Raw genomic sequence first — 25133 nt, 5'->3', positions numbered from 1 at the left:
TAAGAGTGGGGCCTCCAACACCCAAGGACTCAGATCCCATTAGAATTTCTTAGGGAACACCAGAAAGTAGGGATGGAGAAGATTTCAGGGCCATTAAATCTAACTTAAATTGAGGAGTCTCAGCAAAAGAGGTTGAGGTCTAAAATATTACAGGACTGGGCCAGAAAGGCAGAGACAGTTTGGGCAAAGCAGGAGCAGAGAAGCAAAAAAGCAGGAAATACTGAGCCCAGAAGAGATTGGGAGTGGGTAGTACAGAATCAGGAGAGAAACATTCCCTGTTGTCCAATAGCAGGATTCACCGGGCTGGTAGTCTTTGCTTGAATGTTCCATACACAAGTTTTGTACTCAAGTGGTGTTTATGTGAAAGAATTTCCAAATGTCTAGAGAAGTGTTAGCTTATACTCTCTCTTTCCTTTAAACAGCTGTCTAGATTCATGTTTGAGGGGCGGGAAATAAAGTTGGTCATGACTTGTGCAGCTTTTATCACAATGAATCCTGGATACGCAGGCAGAACCGAATTGCCGGATAATTTGAAAGCCCTGTTTAGACCCTTTGCAATGATGGTTCCGAATTACGCTTTGATTGCAGAGGTGAGCTTCGCACTGTAAAGCAGAAAAAGTTTAAGCATGTTTTATTTACCATTTGATTCTATGGAGGTAGAAAGTTTCCTTTATGATTGTGCCCTGGCAAAAGTTACACATTATTGTTTGCTCTTCATGTAGCTAGGACTGTTATCACCTAGAATGTTTTGGTGTGTATGCGTGTGTGTGTGTAACTGCTATATCCCCAATGCCCAGAATGGTATCTGGAATAGAGTAGGCCCATAAAACTGGAATGAATCAATGAATTTAATTGTCTACATCATTTCATATCCGGATTCTGAGGCCAACTGCAGTGATTTGAGTAGGTTATGGATTGAAGAAAGGGTCCACACTCACCTCCACTGTCGTCATCCAATTTATTTAACCAAGAATGCAGAAACTTGTCAGAAGCAAGGTAGCCTCCTAGGGCAGAGGAAGGCTGCAAACCTGTGTAGCTTCCCTTGATACTCAGGGAGCCTAAAGGGAGCACCCAGCTATCACTGAATCTGTCCACAGGGTGGTGTTCCCGCCAGATGGGAGAAACTCAAGTCTTGCCTCTGTACGCAGGCCTTGTAACACCATCCAACCTCCACGATGCGAACATTTTCAGACAGGGGCTCTACTGTTCCTTGAACCCAATGTCACCAAGGCCACCTCTTCATCTACAGAAAGAAAGCAGAATCACTGCTCAAGCATCCCTGTGTAATATCCCACCTTCCACCTTCTTGTCACACAGAAAACCCTTTTCCTTGCAATCTTCATATTTCTTTGTTAAATGATATAACAACTCGGAGAGGTATAATGCCTAATGTAGATTTTGCATACATTGGTATTATGCTAATATATCGCTGTCAATACAATATAAGAAGCATTGCATTGTACTTTTCCATTCCAGGTAATTCTATATTCGGAAGGATTTGAATCCAGTAAAATATTAGCGAGAAAAATGACCCAGATGTATAAGCTTTGCAGTGAACAGCTCTCTCAGCAGGATCACTACGACTTTGGCATGAGAGCTGTAAAGTCTGTACTGGTCATGGCTGGGTAAGAAACCAAAGGGGTCAAGAGTGAAATTCTAAACCATGTAAGCAAAGCAAATGGCTAATTCACAGACGGCTCTTAAAGCAACATAGAGAGTGATTCGGAAATGTTAGCTGCCACCATCATCATTTTACCTTGACACTCCCAGGCCACAGCCAAATGGGGCCTCTCTCCTCATCACACGGCAGTCCTGGTTGGCCCCACACTGAACCCGAGTCTCTCGACCAGGCTTCAGCTAGCTTTCATTTCCTCTGAACTCATCGTATATGTTGGGTTTCAGCGTACAAAAGCCTTTACCGCCTTTACCACCTTAGATAGAATGACTAGACTTAAAAGGCACCACTTGTTATGCATATACAGTAAGGTAGGTCATACCTGTAACCTGAGAAAGCCGGAAGGGTTGAGAGAAACTTCAGTTTGCGCATTCTGACCCCAGTCCAGGTTTACTTCCTAGGCTCCGCCTCTGCCATTCCCATATGGTTCAACACTGAGCTGCTTTGTAGTTTCTAGTAATGCAGCTTTCTAGTTTTCTTCTTTTTAGGCCCCAAATTCTACCCCCCCCCTTTTTTTTTAATATTTTATTTATTTTTGAGACAGAGAGAGGGTACAAGCAGGGGGAGAGGCAGAGGAAGAAGCAGACTCCCCACTGAGCAGGGAGCCCAATGAGGGACTTGATCCCAGGGTCCTGGGATCATGACCTGAGCCAAAGGCAGACGCTTAACCGACTGAGCCACCCGGGCGCCCCCAACTTCTTCCTTTATAACCTCTTGAAACCCCTACCTTTGGAACCCCCACTTTATCCGGAGTCTCTGAGGGAATCGACCTTCTCTCTAGTCCTTTTTAGGCCATGACTCACTGGTTCTTGCTCCACACATCCAGGGCCCCTTCTGTCTGGCCCCTATATTCCTGGGCCAAATCTCCCTGCCCTTCTCTGTTCTTTCTTTCAACCTCCCAGATACACTATTTTTCCCCTTTATAAGATTGCCATGTAAAGACCAGGGATACTAAGGGGTTCAGACACAGTTGCACTCCAGGAACACAGCCACAGGCCAGGGGGCGAGACAGACACAGGAGCAAGTCATCTAGGATACAGTGCATGGGGGCAACCATAATAGGGCCATGCCCAAGGTTCTCTGAGGAGGGCCATAGAGGAACTTTCTGGAGGAGAGAGTAACTAGGCTGGGTTTTGAAGGAGAAATAAGAGGTGTCAAAAGAGCAAAGAAGGACTTTCTGGGCTGAGAGAAGAAAGTCACAGGGATGTGAATCATTATGGTGTATTCGGGAAAGCGTAAATTCAGGTTGAATAAAGTCTGGATTGACGCAGGGAGGTTTAAAAAATACCTTTGTCATTCTCCTCAAGGCCATGTAGCCACTGCCTGATCTGTCCTTGTGCTCTGATGGAGACGGACAGTGGGCATGCAAGGAAAAATGATCCTCTCCTTCTAGCAGGAATCCACAGGGGGAGGGGTGCCTTCCACAGCTTTTTGCAAGTAGAATCCCTAACCTACAGGTTTGGAAAATCATGCTCAGAAGTACTGGGTTCTTGCAACATCATCTGAATTATCCCTTTAAATTTAGGTCTTTAAAAAGGGAGAATCCAGACCTAAGTGAAGATGTGGTGTTGATAAGAGCTTTACGAGACTCCAACTTGCCAAAATTCCTAACAGATGATGCTCTTCTGTTCAGGTAAGTTTCTAGACATTACAGAATAAGGCATAGCTGCTGTGTAGAGGTAAAGGATAGTCTGCTCTTCAGTTTTGTCTGTCTCTAACAAGGTAAAACATCCTTATCTTTTCTGGAGATACTTTTTACAATTTAAAAAAAATACTAGTTTTAAAATAAAGATCCTAAAGCTTAAGCAACAATCAATCATTTCTCTTTTTCACAGTATTGGTCACTAGGCTGTATGTCATACAAATTGGCGTTTGGTTACAAGTTTCTGACCTAAGAGACATTCCTGACCCCAAAAAACCAGACTTGGGGCTTAACATAAATGTGAGGGCTTTTATCTATTTCTACTTTCACTATTAAGTTTTATATTTATCCAAGTCATATATGTATGTAGTTGTAAAAACTATCATAAATTAGTCTCATGAGAAACAGTACGTCCATGCCCTTCACCAACTCCCACTTCCTAAAGGCAAGCATTTTTCAGTTCTTTATTTGTTTGTGTTGTTATTTCCCTCCATAGTTTTAAGTACTGTGTTTATGCTATTTCTTGATTTTTCTGTTTTAGGTATGCTCTATAGAGTAAACAGGAGATGAGGATATGCACATGCACCTCTCCCTCTCCCCCTGCCCCGCAGTTACATTGCAGTCTAACTGGAGCTAAATGTCCAGGGTTCCCACACTTTATTACAGCTATAGAAATAGTATCCACAGCTGAGCTACATTTCCTTTGTTTTATTTTCTTTTCCCTGCATTTGTTAATTGTCTTAGTTTTTATTTTTTAATCCTTCATCTACTTTCCTATAGATTTATCAATCATTTATTTCCAAATTCTGCCAGGGTATGTGTAAATCTCCTCTTAAAAAAAAAAAAACCCTTCAATTATATAAAACATTCTATCAAATTTGTCTCCTTGGAGCCCTCTGTCCTCCTGCTCTAATCTGGACCACTTGCCCATTACCCTGGTGCACATTGATCATCCTGGGATGTCCATTTATGACTATGCTGGAGTTCCCTTTGCTTTTGTCCTCTGTCAGATCTTCTGAGTAGACACATGTCTACTCCCTTTTGGCAGAACACAATGATGAAAATTCCTATACATTTATCTTTACACACCTGTGATACTTCTATAAATGAGATTCTAGTAAATATCCTAGGTTTTATAGAGTATGGGTATTTTTAATTTAGATAGATTCTATTAGGATGTTGTCCAAAGATATTTACATTTATATAAATTATTTTAGGACAATACCTATTTCCTTTTAAATGTTTTAGAGAGTGATCAAAAGTCATTCGCTATTTTAATATGCATTTCTTTAGTTATTAGTGCCATTGAGCATTATTTCTTGTGTTCATTAGTCATTTATATTTATTATTTTTAGAGCATATTTCTATTGTGTTCTTTTTCTTATTGATTTGTAGGAAATCATAAACTTTATCTGGTATAAAAATTGGAAATACTTTTCTAAAGCCTTTTCTCTCACACGTTTGTGTTTTTTTGCTTGTTTGTTTTTATTTTTTTACTTTACCAACTTTTTAAATAACAGTTGTAGATTTCTTGTCTTCCTTAGAAAGACCTTCTTGGATGGGCTAGATTGGTGATGAGTGTTAAAGAGGGCAGTTGTTTTGATGAGCACTGGGTGTTGTATGTAAGTGATGAATCACTGAATTCTCCAGAAACCAATATTGCACTGTATGTTAACTAACTAAAATTTATTTTTTTAGAAGATTTTATTTATTTGAGAGAAGGAGAGAGCATGAGCAGGGGGAGGGGCAGAGGGAGAAGCAGAGTCCCCACTGAGCAGGGAACCCCAACGTGGGGCTTGGTCCTGAGCTGAAGGCAGACGCTTAACCAACTGAGTCACCCAGACACCCCTAATTAACTAAAATTTAAATTTAAAATTTTTTAAATAAATAAATAAAATAAAGACCTTCTTAACCACAGTGTTGCAAAATATATCTGTTATATTTTCATCTAGTATTTTTGTTGTCATCTTATACTGAAGCCTTTATTATATCTCAAATGTATTTGTGTATGTAGTGTGAGGTAGGGATTTAGCTTCTTTTTTACCCATAGAAACATCCCATATTGTCTGCTTCTCACAGAAACAATTAATTATTTCTCCTTTATTCCCTTTTTTTTAATCTACTATTAGTTTCTATTTCTATTTCCATCTTATTTTTCTGAATATCCATACAGTAATAAGCATGCATAAATGCTTTTGGAAAAAGTTGAGATTAAATATAATTTTTAAAATAAACTGATAAATTCATCACTTTCTGTATGTTTGATACTATGCCATGTACTGTGGACAATACAAACACATAAGAGATATTCCTTACCTCAAAAAGCTCCCAATATACTTAAGAACATTGGTCTACTGTACAAGAAACAAAAAAATCATACACAATATCAGAGAAATGTTAGATTCTGGTATAACACATAGGACAGACTAGTATTGTGCATGTTCAGAAGAAAAGATTAAGGGGAAAAATAAGACTCATTGTAATCAATGATTGTAATAAATTAATTGTAATAAATATTGGGAAATATCAATGACCAATGATTTTATTTTTGTTTTTTTCAGTGGAATCATATCTGATCTTTTTCCTGGAGTCCAAATTCCAGAACATGATTATGGTATATTGCAGTCAACAATTATAGATGTCATGAATAGACAGAATCTTCAGCCTGAGGCATGTATGGTTAAAAAAGTGATACAGTTCTATGAAACTATGCTGGTAAGACATGGTGTGATGTTAGTCGGGCCAACAGGAGGTGGCAAGACCACAGTTTACCAAATACTGGCAGAAACTTTAGGGAATTTGCGAAAACTTGGTGTAGACAATCCCTTTTATCAACCAGTTAAAACATACGTTCTTAATCCTAAATCAATTACAATGGGTGAATTATATGGCGAAGTTAATAACGTAACCTTGGAGTGGAAAGATGGTTTGATGGCACTAAGTGTCCGAGCAGCTGTGAATGACACTTCAGAAGACCATAAATGGATCATCAGTGATGGGCCCGTGGATGCTCTTTGGATTGAAAATATGAATACAGTGTTGGATGATAACAAGATGCTTTGTCTGGCTAACAGTGAGAGGATCAAACTCACACCTCAAATCCACATGCTTTTTGAGGTAAATATATATGCCTTACTGTGGAGTGAAATCACTCATTAGATTGGCATGCCGTCATCATTTTTTTTTTTCTTGCTGATATGTCATTTACTATCTGTAAGGCCTACCATGGTGTTTTGTTTACATCCTAAATTGTTTACATCCTTATCAAATTGTCCTTTTATAGTAGAGTGTGCATCCTGAGAACTGAAGACTCTCAAATATTCCTGTTTCTCTAGAAACAGGAAATACAATAAATTCTATCTTCCTCAGCACTTGTTTCCTTTCTTTTGGAAATAATTAATCAATATATTAATGGTGTTACATGATTTGAAATGCTTTCTAAGTTAAAAAAAAAAAGTAGTTATATTTACTATGAATAAATTATCTCTCTGTGGTATGAATATTTGGTGAAGAGATTGGAAAAGGAACCTAATACAGCCATAAAATATTCTGGAAGATACCACCCCTGCTGTACCCATTCATCAAACAGGGATTGAATGCCTGCTATGTGGCTAGGCGTTCAGCTAGGGATGAGATATAAGAATGAAAAAGTAAAGAAGACAAAAGCAAAGAGGAGGAAAAAGAAATACCTCTACCTTCCCATAAGGATTTGACATTATCCTCTTAGGGGTTTTTTTCACCTTATGCCTCACTTATCTTTCCTCCTCCATTTTTGATTACTTAAGGCTGTCCCTCTCCCTTTCATACAAAGTGTTAAGTTTAAACATGTGATCCATTAGCATTGAAGAGGGAAGAATTAGGAAGTATTGTTAGCTATTTTTTGTTCAACTTCCTTCCATTTTAGGTGCAAGATCTAAGGGTTGCCTCTCCTGCAACAGTCAGTCGATGTGGAATGGTGTTTGTGGATCCTGAAGAACTGAAATGGATGCCTTATGTTAAAACATGGATGAAGAGTACTTCTAAAAAAGTAAGTACAACCAGATACTCCACAACATATCCATCGGTCAGGATGGAGGCCCTCGCGTGCCCAAATTGTAGTAAGTTAAGAGACCTCATTGTGCTTTGTGGAGGGAATTCCAGCACCGTTACCTAGTGCCTCTCCCTAAGAATTCTTGAGATCCTCCCGAAATGTATATCCCCCCCAAATCTGTCCTCATTATCTGTTACCTCAGCCTGCCAAGCTGCCTCGCCACTCTGATTCCTGCCCACTCTGCCTGGCCTCTCCCCAGATTGTTTCCTCTCCCATACAAACACAAACTGCTTCCTTAAGTCCCCTAAACACAGCCAGAACAGGCAGGGGCATTCTAGAGGGGATGGGGGTGGGGGAATGGGTTAGCCTGGTGATGGGTATTAAAGAGGGCATGTACTGAATGGAGCACTGGGTGTTATATGCAAACAATGAATCATGGAACACTACATCAAAAACTAATGATGTAATGTATGGTGATTAACATAACATAATTAAAAAAAAAGACTTTGCAGAAGGCTTAAGATAATGAGAGGGAATCACAGTGAAGAAAAAGAACATTTTAATCTAGGCGCTGTCATTGTTTTTAGATTGTAGGAGCCCCTAACACCTCTGAGAGAAAAGAAAACCTTTAGTTTCCCTCCCACCCAATCTTAGGTCTCTGACCCAAGATGTGTTCTAACCTCAGAGGAAACATTCCACATTATTATACGGGACAACTCAGGTCTCTATCACCTTCTGCACCCTCTCCATTCCAAAATAGGAGTTCTCTTTGCCTCAGCTTAGCAAGGGATCTTTTGAAGTGTTGTGCCCCATCCCAGCCCCCATCCAGGGAGCCGTCTTCTTTCTGCCTCTCCCCCTATAAAGATGAATCAGAAAACTATTGTTTGTTTTTTTCATTCTTAGGCATCAACATTTGAACAATAATATGTTCTAGTTTCAGAGTACATTATTAAAATAATTCTCAGAATTGAGAATGTATCATGACTACTGTAAGATTTTAAACCTTCCCAAATATACTTTTCTTTTTAAATTAATAGGCTATATTACTTAGGGCACTTTTAGGTTTATAGAAAAGTTTAATGGAAAGTACAGAACGTTATCATATACTCCTTCTCCTCCAAACATAGTTTTTCCTATTAACATCCCCCACTGGTGTGGTACATTTGTTAAAAGTGATTTGTTAAAATTGATGAAACATTATTGATACATTACTGTTAACTAAAATGCATAGTTTATGTTAGGGTTCACTCTCTGTGTTGTACAATTCTGTGGGTTTTAACAAATGTATAATGTCATATATCCACCCTTACAGTATTATAAATAATAGTTTCACTGACTTAAAATCTGTGCTCTACCTATTCATCCATCCATACCCCCTCCTAACCCCTGGCAACCACTGATCTTTTTACTGTCTCCATAGCTTTGCCTTTTCCAGAATGTCATGTCATTGGAATCATACAGTATGTAGCTTTTTCAGATTGGCTTCTTTCACTTAACAATACGTTTTTAAGTTTCTTCCATGTCTTTCTGTGACTTGATAGCTCATTTCCTTCTGGTTCTGAATAATATTCCATTGTATGGATTTACCAAGTTTATCCATTCACCTGCTAAAGGACATCTTGATTGTTTCCAGGTTTTGGCAATTATGAAGAAAGCTCCTATAAGCATCTGTGTGCAGGTTTTTATGTAGACATAAGTTTTCAGTTCATTTGGGTAAAATATCTAGAAGTGTGATTGTTGGATCATATGGTAAAATTTTATTTAGCTTTATAAGATACTGCCAGTTTGTCTTCCAAATGCCATTCTGCATTCCCACCAGCGATGAATGAGAAATCTTGCTGCACATCCTCACCAGCATTTGGTGATGTTGGTGTTTTAGATTTTCACCATGCTAATAGTTATGTCTCATTGTTTTAATGTGCATTTCTCTAATATGTGATCATGAGTGTCTTTTCATATGCTTATTTGCCATCTGTATATCTCCTTTGGTGAGATGCCTATTCAAATCTTGCTCATTTTTTATTGGGTTGTTTCCTATTTTTGAGCTTTACAAGTTCTTTGCAATTTTTTGGATATAAGTTCTTTGTCATGTATGTATTTTGTAAAAATTTTCTACCAGCCTGACTTGTCTTTTCATTCTCTTAACAATCTTTCACAGAACACAAGTTTTTTGTTTTTTGTTTTTAAGATTTTATTTATTTATTTGACAGAGAGAGAGAGAGAGCACAAGCAGAGGGAGCAGGCAGGGAGCCTGATGTGGGGCTCGATCCCAGGACCCTGAGATCATGACCTGAGCTGAAGGCAGACGCTTAACCGACTGAGCCACCCAGGCACCCAGAACACAAGTTTTTAATTTTAACGAAGTCTAGCTTATCAAATTTTCCTTCATGGATTGAGCTTTTGGCATTGTATCTGAAACCCATTTCCAAACTTAAGGTCATCTAGATTTTCTTATCTGTTATCTTCTAGAAGTTTTTTAGTTTTGTTTTTCACATTTAGGTCTGTGATCCTTTTTGAGTTAATTTTTGTGAAAGGTGTAATAATAGTGTCTACATTCATATTTTTTTGCATGTGGATGTCCAGTTGTTCCAACACCATTTGTTGAAAACACCATCCCGGGGCACCTGGGTGGCTCAGTCAGTTAAGCCTCTGCCTTCGGCTCAGGTCATGATCCCAGGGTCTGGGATCTAATTCCTCGTCAGGCTCCCTGCTCAGCTGAGAGCCTGCTTCTCCCTCTCCCTTTGCCTGCCACTCTGCCTCTTTATCTTTCTGTCAAATAAATAAATAAAATCTTTAAAAAAAAAAAAAGAAAGAAAAAGAAAAACACCATCCCTTCTCCATTGGATTGCCTTTGTTCCTTTGTCATAGATCAGCTGACTACATTTGTATGGGTCTATCTCTGGGCTCTCTATTCCGTTCCATTGATCTTTGTGTCTGTTCTTTTGCCAGTATCACACTGTCTTGCTTACTGTAGCTTTTTAGTAATTCTTGAAGTCAGATAATGTCAGTCTTCCAACTTTGTTCTTCAACAATGTGCTGTTTTGGGTATTTTGCCTCTCCATATAAACTTTATAATTGGTTTGCTGGTATACACAAAATAACCTGCTGGTGTTTTGATTCAGACTACAGTGAATCTATAGATCAAGTTAGGAAGTGCTGACATCTTTATAATACTGATCTCCCCATCTATACACATTGAATAGCTTTCTGTTTACTTCGGTCATCTCTGTCTTCTTTCATCAGACTCTTGTAGTTTTCCTTATTTAACTCTTGCACATATTTTGTTGGAATTATACCTAAGTACTTCATTTTTTGTGCTAATATAAATGGTGTTATATTTTCCATTTCAAATTCCAATTATTCATTGCTGATATATAGGAAAGCAATTGACTTCTGTATCTTAACCTTGTATCCTGTAACCTTGCTATATGTGCTTATTAGTTCCAGGAGTTTGGGGTCAGTTCTTTGGCATTTTCTACATAGACAATCATGTCATCCATGAACAAAGACATTTTTTTCTTCCTTCCCAATCTGTGTACTCTTTATTTCTTTTTATTGTCCTACTGCATTAGCTAAGACTTCCAGTACAATGTTAAATAGGAATGATGAGAGGGGCTGCATTCTTTTTAAATCTTTGGGAATTATTCCTTTTCCTTACATAGATAGTTAAGTTGCTGTTTTTTTATGTTTCTCATTTTTAATTGTTCTTAATTATAAGACTGCATGAAATATATATTGACAGGTAACAAATGATTATAAAATAAACATCTCTGTACCCATTACCAGATCAAGATGTAGGACATTGTCCACTACCACTACCCAGGATCTCCTCCATATGTCTCTCCCAAATCATAGATTTTTTTAAATTTCAATTTGTTTTATATCTTGTGATGTTTATACCCGTTAATCTAAAAGTCACAGAATATATTGTAATACACAGATTTAAACTAACCCATTTCTAAATTTAATTACATATTTTATCGGGTCTTACTGAAATATTATTTGTTTGTATGATTTTCAGCTGAATGAGGAAACCCAAGAATATATATTGAATCTTTTCCAACGTTATGTTGATGATGGTTTATATTTTATCAATAAAAAATGTGGCCAAGCAATCCCACAAGTGGACATCAGCAAAGTTACTACACTCTGTTGCTTATTGGAGTCTTTGATACTTGGGAAGGATGGAGTTAATTTGACAATGGTATGAAAGGTTTTTCTCACTGCTATAAAGCTAGGAAAATGAGATTGTTGTATAGATGCTTTGCAAATAGATAACTAACTTTTCTATAAAATGATCATTTGATTTTCAAGTTAATTTTTTGGGGAGTAATGATTGTGACTAGATTCATAGAATCTCAAAATTGGAAGGAATGTAAGAGAACCTATAGTTTACTCTTGTACTCAATGTTTAAATTCCCTACAGTCTGCAACACATTCCCAGTATGTGTCTAATAGCTGCTTACATACTTTCATGCAGGTGTAAACAAAGTGTTAATAATCAGTTGAAAGAGAACCTTGAGCTTTGTTCTACCTTGCCATTCATTTTCTTGTACTAGTATAAAACATTGCTCTGTGAACTATTGAGTCAACTATAAGAAACATATACTATACTCTTTTTAAAATGCATGAGTCTAGACAAAAGAAAACAATCTTCAGGCTTTGAAATTAAGGATGCAATTTATGTTAACAAATAAAATACTAAAATTCTTTCTTTTTGTTCTTTCAGGAACAAACAAAACTGAATACAATACTATGTCAGACTTTCATATTCTGTTATTTATGGTCTTTGGGTGGTAATCTAACTGAAAACTACTGGGATTCTTTTGATACATTTATTAGAACACAATTCGATGATAATCCTGATGCCAGGGTAAGAGCCAAATAAATTTCATTTTAACATAATAACTCTGTATCATTAAAATTAAATTTCAAGACTAAAATTTTGAAACACTTAGTTCTACTGCAAATAAAAATCCTTCACTAAAAGAGTTTCAAAAATTATTCACTTTTGGGGCGCCTGGGTGGCTCAGTCCTTAAGCGTCTGCCTTCGGCTCAGGTCATGAACCCAGGGTCCTGGGATCGAGCCCCGCATCGGGCTCCCCGCTCAGCAGGAAGCCTGCTTCTCCCTCTCCCACTCCCCCTGCTTGTGTTCCCTCTCTCGCTGTCTTTCTGTCTGTCAAATAAATAAAATCTTAAAAAAAAAAAAAAATTATTCACTTTTTTAAACCATAGATAATATTTATTGTATTAAAATTTTTAAGAATCCTCTCCCAGCCATATGAAGAAAGTAAGGTATAAAAGTATATAAAAACTCCCTACCATAAACAAATATTGAATTCTAGTTAGTACATTTATTTTTCACAGTGTTATGGTTCGGCAATTCAGAAATTACTTTCTATACGTTCTAAAATTGAGCAAATGAATAAATATGTTGAGGATAATGTCAACCAGGTTTCTCACTATTAGGAAAAGGATTTACAAATATGAAAGGGGAGAGATTAGAAGGCACCTGTATTCTTGCATTGGAATTGGAAGTCTTGGTACTCATAGATAAAAAATGTATATACATATATGAAAATTAATACATATATTCATACATACATAAATTTCCTAATTCTGTGTGCTGATAGGAACTAGAAGAAAGGATACCCCAAGAGCAATGAGCGTACCTAGTATGCTAATTTCTAAATACTGTTCTCCATGAAAGGGAACCAAGGCTTCTTAATGAAATAGCTCCTTGGAATGAATCCAGGAGTAGGACAGGGGAATGTACAAAATGAACCTAAAACATCTTCTTATGGCATGTAGCAAAGAAGTGCTCAAAGAATGATCACACATGTCAAAAGAACACAGGAGCCAGTTTGAGGGACTGACCAAATCTGAACAGATTTGAGCATCAAAATAAATAATAATAGTATGGGATTACAAGCATTTGCATGAAATAAAAATCTATGAGTTGATACTCATAACAAAAATATACCTGAATAAATAAATAAATGGGGGAGAAGGAAGAGCTCTTTCTCATAGAAGAATACCATTTAATCTATATAGGAGAAATGATGGAGTTAGAAAGTCATTACTTTGCAGCTGTCATAGTAATAATTGATTTAGCAAGAATCATCAACAGATGCTAAAACTAGTGGGTGAAGACTTGATGACAAACAATGTTTACATAGTTTCAAAGTATCTCCTACAAATTACTGATTAACTGCAAAGAGAAAAATAGTATTGTTACAGTAAAGAAACCTTGCAAACACTACTTTAACTAAGAAATCAACATCATCAGTATTAGGACAAACCTGTGCCTCCTGATACAGAGCACTGAGAAGGACAAAACCTCACTTGTGAAGTATTCCTTTCAAACATGCATAACCTGAATCTAATTATGGGAATACACCTGGAATACCCAAACTGAGGAGTATTCTATAAAATAAACTGGCCTATATTCTCCAAAATTGTCTGTCATGGGAGACAAAGAAAGCTGAGGAACTTTTCCAAATAAAGAGACTTAAGGGATATAACTAAATACAATGCATTATCCTGTATTGGATCCTAGACTGGGGTAAATATAGCTGTAAGTGGCATTATTTGTATATTATTTATATTGGCAATATTTGAATTTGGAATGTAAATTAGGTAATATTTGAAACACTGGCAATATTTGAATTTGGAATGTAAATTAGGTAATAACATATCACTATTCAACTTTCTGATTTTGATCATTTTACTGTGATTATATAAGAAAACATTCTTGTTCTTTAGGAAATACACACTCAGTTATTTAGAGTAAGGTGGAATAGTGTATACAATTAACTCTCATAGAGTAGAAAGAGCAATAATAAAACAAGGGGGCAAAATGTGAACCATCAATCTAGATAAAGAATATATAGAGTTCTTTGCACTGTTCTTTTAACTTTAAGTTTTAACCTATATCAAGGTAAAAAGTTACCAAAAGAAGAAAAAAATTCCCTAAGAATCTGAGCTCTATGGATTAGGACCTTCTAGTAGATATGAAACCTTTCTGGATCCCCAACATGACTGTATCATAATTGGACAGGATGGGCCATTTTAAGGACAGTTGGGAATTTGAGACAGATCCCTCTGGGTCAAGAGAAATGATCTGGGATCATCAAAGGGCAGTAGGAGATGGTCCAAAGCAAGCATTGAGTATTCATTTCAACAATTATTTATTGGAAATCTGGTACATGGTAGGCACCATTCTGTATACTGGGGCTAATGTAAGTAAATAAAGAGTGTGGTGTTAGCACAAGGGTAGACAGATAGACCAGACAGGTAGATCAGTGATTTATTTCAGAGCAGGGTGGAGGTATGGCCGGTATTGATGGGGAAGGGGAAGAAAGGAGCATTCTGAGGTTCTGAATATGTTCTACATCATGATCCAGGGGTAGTTACGTTGATATTTACATATGCAAAAACACCTTAAACTGGACTCTTAAAATCTGACAAAAGATGTTACATCTCAAAAGTTTTTTAAAAAATAGAATAAGATAGAAAATAGAGTGAATTGCAGACAGTAGGGGTAAATATTATACATATTCATAGACACACATATGTATATAGGTACGAGGTCACCCTGTAAAATGGATTTCTTATTAAGAGTTGCTGTCAGGGGTGCCTGGGTGGCTCAGTCGGTTGGGAGTCTGCCTTCGGCTCAGGTCATGATCCCAGGGTTCTGGGATCGAGCCCTGAGTCAGGCTCCCTGCTCAGCGGGGAGCCTGCTTCTCTCTCTCCCTCTGCTGCTCCCTCTGCTTGTGCTCTCTCTCACTCTTTCTCTGTCAAATAAATAAATAAAATCTTTTTTAAAAATTAAAAGAAAAGAAAAAGTGAAGCTTTTCATAACCTGGCCCCTGTCTGTGTTCCCAGATTCATCTCTCACTGTACATACTGCTCTTGTGTTTCCCAGTATGTGTGGTACTTCCCATGTCTTCAGCCTTCTCTTCACCCTCCTTCCCCATCCCATTCCTTCTTTGCCCATAGCACTGCTGCTTGTCCTTTAAGTCTGAACTGTAGCATCACCACCCCTTGGAAGCTTTCCTGAATCTCCAGCCACCACCATAAACTCCCCTGCAAGTAGAAATGAATCATCCTGCCTTTGCAAATGTACTAACTCCATTGGAATCTTAATTCTCTGTAATCTTAACTGATATGCTTGTGTTCCCCGCATGTGAATTTCAAGGTTATTAAAGGCAGAGACTGGGTCTCATTCAGCATTTGCCTCTTCCACCAAGCACAGTAGTCAGCAAGGAGTAAGCCCTTGAATGATGACTTGAATTGAAAATGCTTTAAAATTCTAATCTAATGTGTCTTTTTTTTTAAGATTTTATTTATTTGAGAAAGAGAGAAAGAGAATGAGATAGTACAAGCCGGGGGAGGGACAGAGGGACAGGCAGACTCCCTGCTGAACAAGGAGCCCAACACAGGGCTCAATCCCAGGACCCTGAGATCATGACCTGAGCCGAAGTCAGACACACAACTGACTTGAGTCCAACAGGTGCCCCCTAATCTAAGGTTTTAATATAATCAATATATCAAGATTTTTGTGTGTATTGCATGGTTATGTTTAAAGTATTAGACTGATACCTAAGAAAAGAAAGAAACAGAGAAAAAAGAAAAAGAGAAAAGAAACCCAAATACATTCTCTACAAAGAAAAAAGAAACCCAAATACATTCCTATTCTATGACTGCCTTCGTTTATGTATGACTTTTTCTATTGCTGTGTGGCAGTCCTATTGAAAGTGGTATTTGATTTTATACTTCAGCTGCCCAGTTCTGGTGATCTGTGGAGCATCCACATGGACTTCGACACCAAACGGCTGGATCCCTGGGAACGAATCATACCCACCTTCAAGTACAGCCGAGATGTTCCTTTTTTTGAAATGCTTGTCCCCACAACGGACACAGTGCGCTTTGGGTATCTAATGGAAAAATTGCTGGCAGTCAGGCATTCAGTGTTGTTTACGGGAATAACTGGAGTTGGCAAGGTAGGAAACCTATCTGAAACAAGAAGGTCTGTCCCAAAATGAGGGCATGGTGGACTTGGAATTGTAAGCCCCAGAAATAGCACATTATTTTTCAAAGGAAATTCTTTTGAATTTTGATCATTTTTTAGGAAGAATGTAACTATGCTGAATCTGTATCTATCTTGGGAATTACTCCAAAGTTTGCCAGTTTCTGAATAAATCCTTGGGGTCAATACCTCATAAACCAGAGGACCCTGTGGACCAGTGTTTTGGGTTTGGGGGCTTTTCAGTCGTATCCCTTGGAATTTCTGAGGCTGCCACCACACAGGTTAGGGTGGGAACAGGGTGGTCAGAACAGTTTGTGTCCCCAGAGGACTGTTGATAAAGGCCAGTCCGTGTCCTCCTGCCCATTTACTTCTACCTGACACAGCAATGGGGTTTGGAAAAAAGCAGAGCATAGAGGGAAATGTTGATTGTTTGGTCTCCTTGGCTTGGGGAGAGTCCACATAAACAGGGATTCACTATTGACCCTCTACATTATTTTGGTTTTTTTCTTCTCTTTTTTTCCTCCTCTAAGTTATTTCTAAAAGAGGTTTGGGTTCTTCTAGGACTCGTGCTACCAAATTGACTTGGATAGGAACCAAGGTGGATTTTGGTGTAAAACTAAAATAAGGGGCGCCTGGGTGGCTCAGTCGTTAAGCGTCTGCCTTCGGCTCAGGTCATGATCCCAGGGTCCTGGGATCGAGCCCCGCATCGGGCTCCCTGCTCAGCGGGAAGCCTGCTTCTCCCCCTCTCGCTCCCCCTGCTTGTGTTCCCTCTCTCGCTGTGTCTGTCTCTGTCAAATAAATAAATAAAAAATCTTTAAAAAAAAAAAAAACTAAAATAAAAACTTTTGCTAAGATAGAGCTGGTTAGACTATCTCTTTGGCTCTGATAAATATAATTAAATGGAATCTCCAGGAAGAAGGTAGACATTTCGATCTAGCTTTAACCTATCTCCTTTATCCTGTTTCTTTATTCATTGTACTGGATTATTACTGATGTGGACAATTGAAAGATATATTGAATACATATATTAACATATTTTTTAATTTAAAGTCTGTCATTGCAAAAGGATTGTTGAATAGAATTCAGGAATCAGCCGGCTATGTTCCTGTTTATCTGAATTTTTCTGCTCAAACTTCATCTGCAAGAACACAAGAGATCATTGAGTCAAAACTGGAAAGGAAAAGAAAAAATATACTAGGTAAGAGTGATCATTTTTATTTGTCTTACCCAAATTATTTATTAAACTAATAATCACAAAAATACTGCATGTAATAAAGTTACAAATGGATATTTTCTTTGCTTATTTTATTTGTAAAGGTGATTCTGTGAATGGCATTCTTTCCTGGGCTGTATATCCAGACATCTTACCATTAGCAATCAAGCAGTGTATTTCTGTCATCACCTTCAACTCAGAACATCTTCAATCTCTCCTCTCTGTGGCTGCCCCTCTCCACGCATGCTTTCAAACCTGCATTGATTTCCCTTTATTTAAAACAAACCAACAAACAAACGACTTTGTATCTGGTGCACTGAGTTATCCGAACTCTGCAAGGAATTGCCATGAGACTGTCTAGGTTTTGTCTTCAGTCAGTGCTTTCAGCCAGGCTTTGTGGGATCTCCCTCACCATCCCATATTAACTGCTTAGATAAATAGCATAACTTCTGGTCACTTGCAGCTATTTTGAGTCAGGTCTAATGTAAGGTTTCAATCCAAAACCCAATGTAAAGCTCTTCCTCTCCTCTGTCGTGGACCTGGTTTGTGGCTCATGGTGCTGGAGGTGGAGCGGAGCACGGGGTGCCCTTTTGCCCTTCCTGGCCCTCCCGTAGGAGGCTCTGGTGTGTTGGGATGGGAGGAGGAGAGGACAGGACAATGTTCTCCCTAACTGGCATTATATGGGCCTTCGTGTAGATTGTCTCTGCTTCTCTTGCTGGTGCTGAACGACGGTCTGTGCTATCTGTATGGCAGGCTTCCAGGAGCAGCTCCCTGAGGGACTCCCCGAAAAGATGTGCGCAGGTCAGGCACTGGCCTCCCCACTGGAAGGTTCCCTCATGTTGGGAATCAGGGTCCCAGCCCCCAGGCAGGCCCACCCTCCAGCAGTACATCTTGCAGTCCTTGCTACTGGGTCCACTTGGCCCCCCACAGCCCTCCTGGGTGGCGTACGAGGCCAGCTCGAGCCCAGCTGCCTTCCACATTGTCCATTATCTAATGGGCCCTCTGTGCCAAGCTGTGGGGGTACCAGCTGCTTTACTGTCTCCTCTCTATTCCCTTTTTCCTACTCTGGTAGGCACAGGGCAATTGATGCCAGTCTCTCTGGTGGGAGACCCATGTCTTTATGAATGATTCTCTTTGAGCCCCTCACCACTTCTGTCCAGCTACTTGGCTTCTGGGATCTGGAGGATGGAGTGGGGCACTGAGTTTGCCTTGGTTCCTTCATTGTTGGCAAGTACTGGATGCCAGAGTGGGTGGGGTCACCTCTGCTTACACTGTTCTCTTTTCTCTGTCACTACTCTTTTTTTTTTTTTTTTTTTTGACTAGTGTGTATATTGATGTTCTCTAAGTTAAATATGGCATTGTGAAGTTCCACTGTATTGGATTTCCCTTTGATGTGATCAGGATGCTTTTGAATATCCAGCCCTGTTTTCCCTGTGGAGGGTGGTGCAATGGCATTTATGTAAGGAAACTTTTGGAGTACTTCTGTTTCCTGCTCTGAAAAGAAAGTGACCTTCCTCACCCCATGCCAGGCCACACAGTTGGGGAGAGCAGTGACAGTGACTGGGATTGAGAAAGATCCAAACCTGACTGGAGAGCTGGCAGCATCCTGCCCCTCTGGGAGTGAGGGTGGGGGCCCACCTGACAGTATGGGTGTCTCAGCCCTGTCCACCTCTCCCTGCTGGGGCCCTCATCACTCAGAATGTGTGCATTACAACCTACGGGGTGTTCACTGAGTTCAAAGCCTTACCTGAGCTTTGTCTTACATTTTCCAATGGCAAATCTTAATTCTTAAATTCATTTTGTTCCCCAGGAGCACCGGGAAACAAACAAGTTGTGATTTTTGTTGATGATTTAAACATGCCCAGACTGGATCACTATGGCTCTCAACCTCCAATTGAATTACTTCGGCAGTATCAAGATTTTGGTGGATTTTATGACAGAAACAAATTCTTCTGGAAAGACATACAGGTTACTTTAGGTTTTAAATTACTTTGTGTGTTTAAATTTAAACAGTAGGAAAAGATGGTGTATTTGTTTGCTAGGGCTGCCATACACAATACCACAGACTGGGTGTCTCAAACAACAGAAATTTATTGTCTCCCAGTTGTAAAGGCCGGCAGTCTGAGATCAAGAGGTCAGCAGGGTGGGTTTCTTCTGAGGCTTCTCCCCCTGGCTTGCAGATGGCAGTCTTCTCCCTGTATCTTCTCATGATCTTCCCTCTGTATCTGTCTGTGTCCAAATGTCCTCTTCTTATAAAGACATCAGTCATACTGGATTAGAGCTCTTTAGAGACCCTATCTCCAAATATAGTCACATTCTGAGATACCAGGAGTTGGGCCTTCAACGTATGATTGACCAGGAGAAGAGGAGGACACAATTCAGCCTCTAACCTACAGCCTTGGTGTATGTGACTCAATTTATTTAATCTATTTTAAATTCTTGCCCTGCTAATTTATTCAGGAGATTCAGGGACAAGTGAGATGGGCCCATCTCCCCAGGGACTCAGCTTCAGGGGATAGATGGACACATGTATTTATAATGCAGGGTGATGAGTGGAGGGAGGCAGGGTGGGCACTGGTTGAGGATGAGAGAAGACTTCCCAGAAGAGATGATGTTGGAAGGGGATTTTGCAGTCCGAGCATGGCAAGCAAGGGAAGGGAGCATTTTGCATCTTGAAGCAGGGAGTGTGGAACACCACGGTGCTGTGGAATGTGGGCACCAGAGTGGCAGCAGATGCAGAGGTCAGCCCAGGGGGCCATGGTACCTTGATAAGGAATGTGGATTTATCCTCTAAGAGATGCACAGCCTCTAGAGGAACTGTTATGGAAAGATTCCCTTGGCCACAGGGAAGGGTGGTCTAAGAGGAGGCAAGACCAGAGGCAATTACAATATCATGTATAGGTCAGTTGAAAATGTTATGACCAGAAGCTCATAGGAACCCAACTCTGTAGTTCCCCCCCAGGAGCAATGGTTCACTGTGTGTAAATTCAGTGTTCCAGTGATTTTATAGAACACAACTACAACAAATAACAAGAATCCATGATACTTAATATTTGTTGAACGAATATCTTTTAACCTAACATACAAATTCTTAACCATTTTTTAAGGTTACATTTTTACATAGGTGTGTTTCTACAGATAGAAGCGTTAGCTGAGTGACCTTGAACAACTTAACCACCCAGGGTCTTGATTTTTTCATCTGCAGAATGAGGGTAATGGTAGAGATCTCCTGAGGTGGTTGTGAGGATTAAGTCAGGTAATGTGTAGGAGGACATGAGGTAATGCTGTCACGTGGTAGGTCCTCAAAATAAGTGGTGGTTCTACGTCCTGCCACCGGTATGGGCAGCTGTCGTCTCCTGCTTGGCTGGGTGACTCGCATGGGTTTCTTCCCACCCAGGATGTCACGATCCTATCGGCATGTGCACCCCCAGGCGGGGGCCGCAACCCTGTGACTCCCCGCTTCATCCGCCACTTCAGCATGCTGTGCCTTCCCATGCCCTCAGAGCACAGTCTGAAGCAGATTTTTCAGGTGAGTGGGAATTTAAACCTAGGCAAGAGGGAAAAAGAAAACATGTGTTCCCAAACTCCCACAGTCAGAATAGGCTGTTGTGTTTCTGAGGAGCCCATCTGTCCCTTTGCTGAGCAGAGAGCAGGTAAACACAGGGACCTCTGGGCAGTAGCTGACGGGCATCTGCATCACTGCCTTCTGTGTTTGTGGCCCCAGAGAGAGTTTCACGAATGCAGAAAGACTGCCAAAGCCTTTAAGGCAGGCTGTATCGTGGGCCCGTGCCGCTCAGCACTCAGCAGATCTCGGGCGCTATCCCGCCCCCGCCTCTGTGCTCCTCTCATACCTGACCAGCTCCCCATACGCGGGCAAGCTCAAGCGCCACGCACCTGACCCAGAATTCATTGCCTCGCTGCCACCACCACCTCCGACAAAAGCAACCACCCATATTTCTTCCACCTGTACAAACTTCCCTAAAGGGCCACTTCCTCAACCTTGAAGTGGGAAAAATAACCGTGCCTGCCCTGTAAGTGCTTAGCAGAAGTGTTCAATAAAAGATGCAACATTATTTTGAGTAGGATGTTGAGAGATCGTGAAGCAGCACGACTAGAGTGAGCATGCCATAAACAACCACAAAGGCTCACGGAGAAGATAGCGAGCTGAGCCTTGGGGAACAAGAGTTGACAGGGAGGAACAGATCCTGGGAACAGAAGGCACACGGGCAAATGCAGTCACAGGGGCGAGAAATGGTAATGTGGGCATACAAGTGGAATAAGACACTTAGGTGACTGCTCTGGAGAAGCTGACTTTGGCAGTAAATCGCCGAGGAGCCAAAGAGGGGCAGTGACACATTCATACATGTCTTAGTGTTTACTTAGTGAAAATGTATACACCAAAAATATGCATCGCTGTACATTCTAAAGGTAAACTAAGCAGCACACAACAAATTAAATTGATAATGTTGTCATTAAATTAGATATAATTTCTAATTAGAAAGGTATGACAGCAGTAATTGAAACCAATGATCAACTCCATGAAATACTAACAGTGTGCTCATGCCAAAGCATCCTTCCCCCAGACTGTGGGAATTCTGGCTCTATCTCGTGTGCATATTCTTAGTAGAAGCTTTTTGAAGTTGCCAAATATGTCATGTAAGCCAGACCTTTGAATAGAAGACCAAGCTGTGGTCCTCAGTAAACTCTATAATGGCATGCTAATTTTAATTTTTGAATATAAATTGAGTAGCCCTTAATTTCATTTATTAAAGAAATATTTATTGAGCATGTACCAGGGGCCAGACATTGGTATTACACTTTTTATTGTTATGTTAATCACCATACATCATTAGTTTTTGATGTAGTGTTCCATGATTCATTGTTTGTGCATGGTATTACATTTTAAACAAAGAAGATGCCATCCTTGTCCTCATGGAGCTTCTACCATGGAGACAGATAATAAACAGATAAATGAACTAATATGTATTATATTAATACTATATATATAAAACTATATAATATGGTTATATATGTACTATATTTATAAATACAAATTTACAATGGATGGAGAATAAACAGACTAGAATTTTAATTTTTTTATATATAGTGTACATATGTATAGTAAAATTTTTATTTTATGTATATTGGGATGCTCCTACTCAAAATATGGGCCATATGGAGAATGGTAAACTCATGTTGGGGGCCCAGAGGGGAGTAGCTCAAAAGATAGTCCTTGTAGGCTGCTAAAACTAATGTTCAATGAGGAGGCTCATTGAAACAAATACTTGGGTTTATTTTAAAATATCTCCTATATGAGAATCCGAAATCTAAAGTCACAAGGACTGACTTACAAGCATTGATGTGCATTCTGGTGCCTTCCTATCACCATTGTGATGGGAATTTACCTATTTAAAAATCTGTAATAATTGTCCCAAGCATCTGGGTGCAGCAGGCTAGCTAATAAATATGTACTCAGAGGTTGTGGCAAGTTGTATATGAGAAGATGAGAGAGCCATAAGAGACACTGAGAGGAGGAGTCAGGGAAGGCCTCTGCAAAGAGATGACAGGTAACCTAAAACACAGGAGTGAAAAAGTCCCTGGCAGCAGGGACTTCCACCCTAAGGAAGAGGGTGGGCGTGGGAGATAGCTGTGCAAAGACCCTGAGGAGGGGAGAGAGCCTGGGTGGTTAGGCCTGGGCGGCTGGGTCATGGTGAGCAACGGGGAAGAAGACAAAGTGAGGGGCTGGGCAGTGCCTGATCTTCCTGACCGAAGGTAACTGAAGGGAGACAGGAGTGGAAGTGGAGAGGCAAGTAGGAGAAGGAGGGGCTGAAGAAGCCCAGATGAAAGAGTCAGGGCTGGAATGGGGTGATGTCCGGGATCCAGAGAGATTCAAGATATGCGTTCAAGCTTGACTGTGGGGACAGAGAATGGAAGGTGTCAAAGGAGACTTGCAAGCTCCTGCTCTGAGCACGGGGTGGGGCCGTATGCTGAGACAGGGAAGCTGAAGGGGGGAGGGTTGTAGTTACAAGTAAGTTGCACTTTAAACAACAATTCCATGGAATTGTTGGTCATGCACCCATAAGTATCAGAGAGAGGCCCTCAGCTCATTTCCAGATGAGTTTGGGTACTCCGCAATGAACCTCTGGATCCACAGGAAGCAGAAGTCTAAATTACGTGGAGAGTAAGTTCAGTCAGTTCACTGGTCCGATACAAATGCTGCTCAGGCATCACCAGACTATCACAGAAGACAGGAGTGAGCCCATTCTCGGCGACGTATTCTGAAGGGAATGGCAGAGTTTTATCACCCATATGTCCTTGCATTGGCATTCGGCTTTCTAATTATTATTAGAAAAAGCATCATCAGATCTGGAGTATTTGAAAGATGAGAAATTTTTGTTGTTTAAAAAAAAAAAAATCTAACCCTCTCACATTATGTTACTTGTTCTAGGCCATCTTAAATGGCTTCCTTAGTGACTTCCCACCAGCTGTAAAGCAAACCGCAGCAAACATTGTAGAAGCCGCAGTTGAGATTTATAACAGAATGAGTGTTGATCTTCTGCCAACACCAGCCAAGTCCCATTATGTCTTTAACTTGAGAGATTTATCCAAGTGTGTACAAGGTAATGTATGGAACCCTCATTCTTTGACCTGCACCCTCCCTTCATTTCCATTCGCCCCAATCTCTCAGTAGAATTATATGTCCATGAGTATCTGTGCCCCACCTAGAAATCCCATTACATGTTCCCTATTCAATTCACCCTCCACCCCCACCGCAGCCTGATGACTTCACAGCTTTCCTCAGACCACCAGCATCCCCTTCCATTTCTGGCTCCCAGCTAATGACCTCTCTTTTTATTTCACAAAAAAAAAAAAAAAAAAAATAGAAGAAATAGAACCAGAACTGCCTCATCTTCCAGTTATGCCAGACCACTTGCATCTGCCTTTCCTCCTACTGCAGTGGCTGAGTTGTCCCTGTTCCGGTCATGTGCCAATACCCCATCTGACACATTCAGTGTCCCCCTCCCCTTCAGCCTACTCAGGGATTTTGCTCTTATGTTGTATGGTTCATCCTGTGTGCCATGTATACCTATGTGTAGATTTAATATTCTCCCTGTCCCCCTCTGCACTGTGTTGTGAGAAGTGAAGCATCCCCAGAGAGAATGAACATTTCAAGGACTGCTATACATCACTGCTTTTGTTGTAACTTGATATTATTAGAACTGCATTTACAGTTATAATTTATATTAATACAAAGTAATCAGAGTCATTTGGAATAGAAGCCAGAAGGACCAAGGGCATTTGGTGAGGACTGAACATTGGAAAAGAATGAGAGAGGGAATTGGTGTTTTGAAAACAGGGTAAAGGTCAGGGGTGGGGGTGGGGGGAGTTACTGGATGAATATATATGTATACTAAAGAGATGTGACACTCCTCACTTAACATGTTACAACCGAATGTAATAATGAGATGAACATAGCCTGTACTATGAAGTCTGACCACTTCACGTGTTCAGTGAAAGAAATATCACAAAACAAGAAAAAGG

The 25133-nt window shown here is 40.0% G+C and overlaps 1 protein-coding gene across 1 annotated transcript in view; it reads left to right on the top strand.

Moving 5' to 3' along the window:
- DNAH6 (dynein axonemal heavy chain 6) overlaps positions 1–25133 on the top strand; it is a 213437-nt gene that overhangs the window by 89868 nt on the left and 98436 nt on the right. The window contains exons 31-42 of the mRNA XM_032410573.1: positions 423–590; positions 1477–1625; positions 3201–3308; positions 5879–6434; positions 7222–7344; positions 11369–11551; positions 12077–12220; positions 16131–16352; positions 17429–17576; positions 19402–19559; positions 20989–21120; positions 24040–24211. Coding sequence (XP_032266464.1) covers positions 423–590; positions 1477–1625; positions 3201–3308; positions 5879–6434; positions 7222–7344; positions 11369–11551; positions 12077–12220; positions 16131–16352; positions 17429–17576; positions 19402–19559; positions 20989–21120; positions 24040–24211 — 2263 coding nt within the window. The remainder of the gene's footprint in view (positions 1–422; positions 591–1476; positions 1626–3200; positions 3309–5878; positions 6435–7221; positions 7345–11368; positions 11552–12076; positions 12221–16130; positions 16353–17428; positions 17577–19401; positions 19560–20988; positions 21121–24039; positions 24212–25133) is intronic.

Source organism: Phoca vitulina, unplaced genomic scaffold, assembly GCF_004348235.1.
Source record: "Phoca vitulina isolate PV1807 unplaced genomic scaffold, GSC_HSeal_1.0 scaffold12, whole genome shotgun sequence".
Lineage (NCBI taxonomy): Eukaryota > Metazoa > Chordata > Mammalia > Carnivora > Phocidae > Phoca > Phoca vitulina.
Note: the sequence above shows the minus strand (reverse complement) of the source record. Positions and strands in the feature narration are given on the sequence as shown.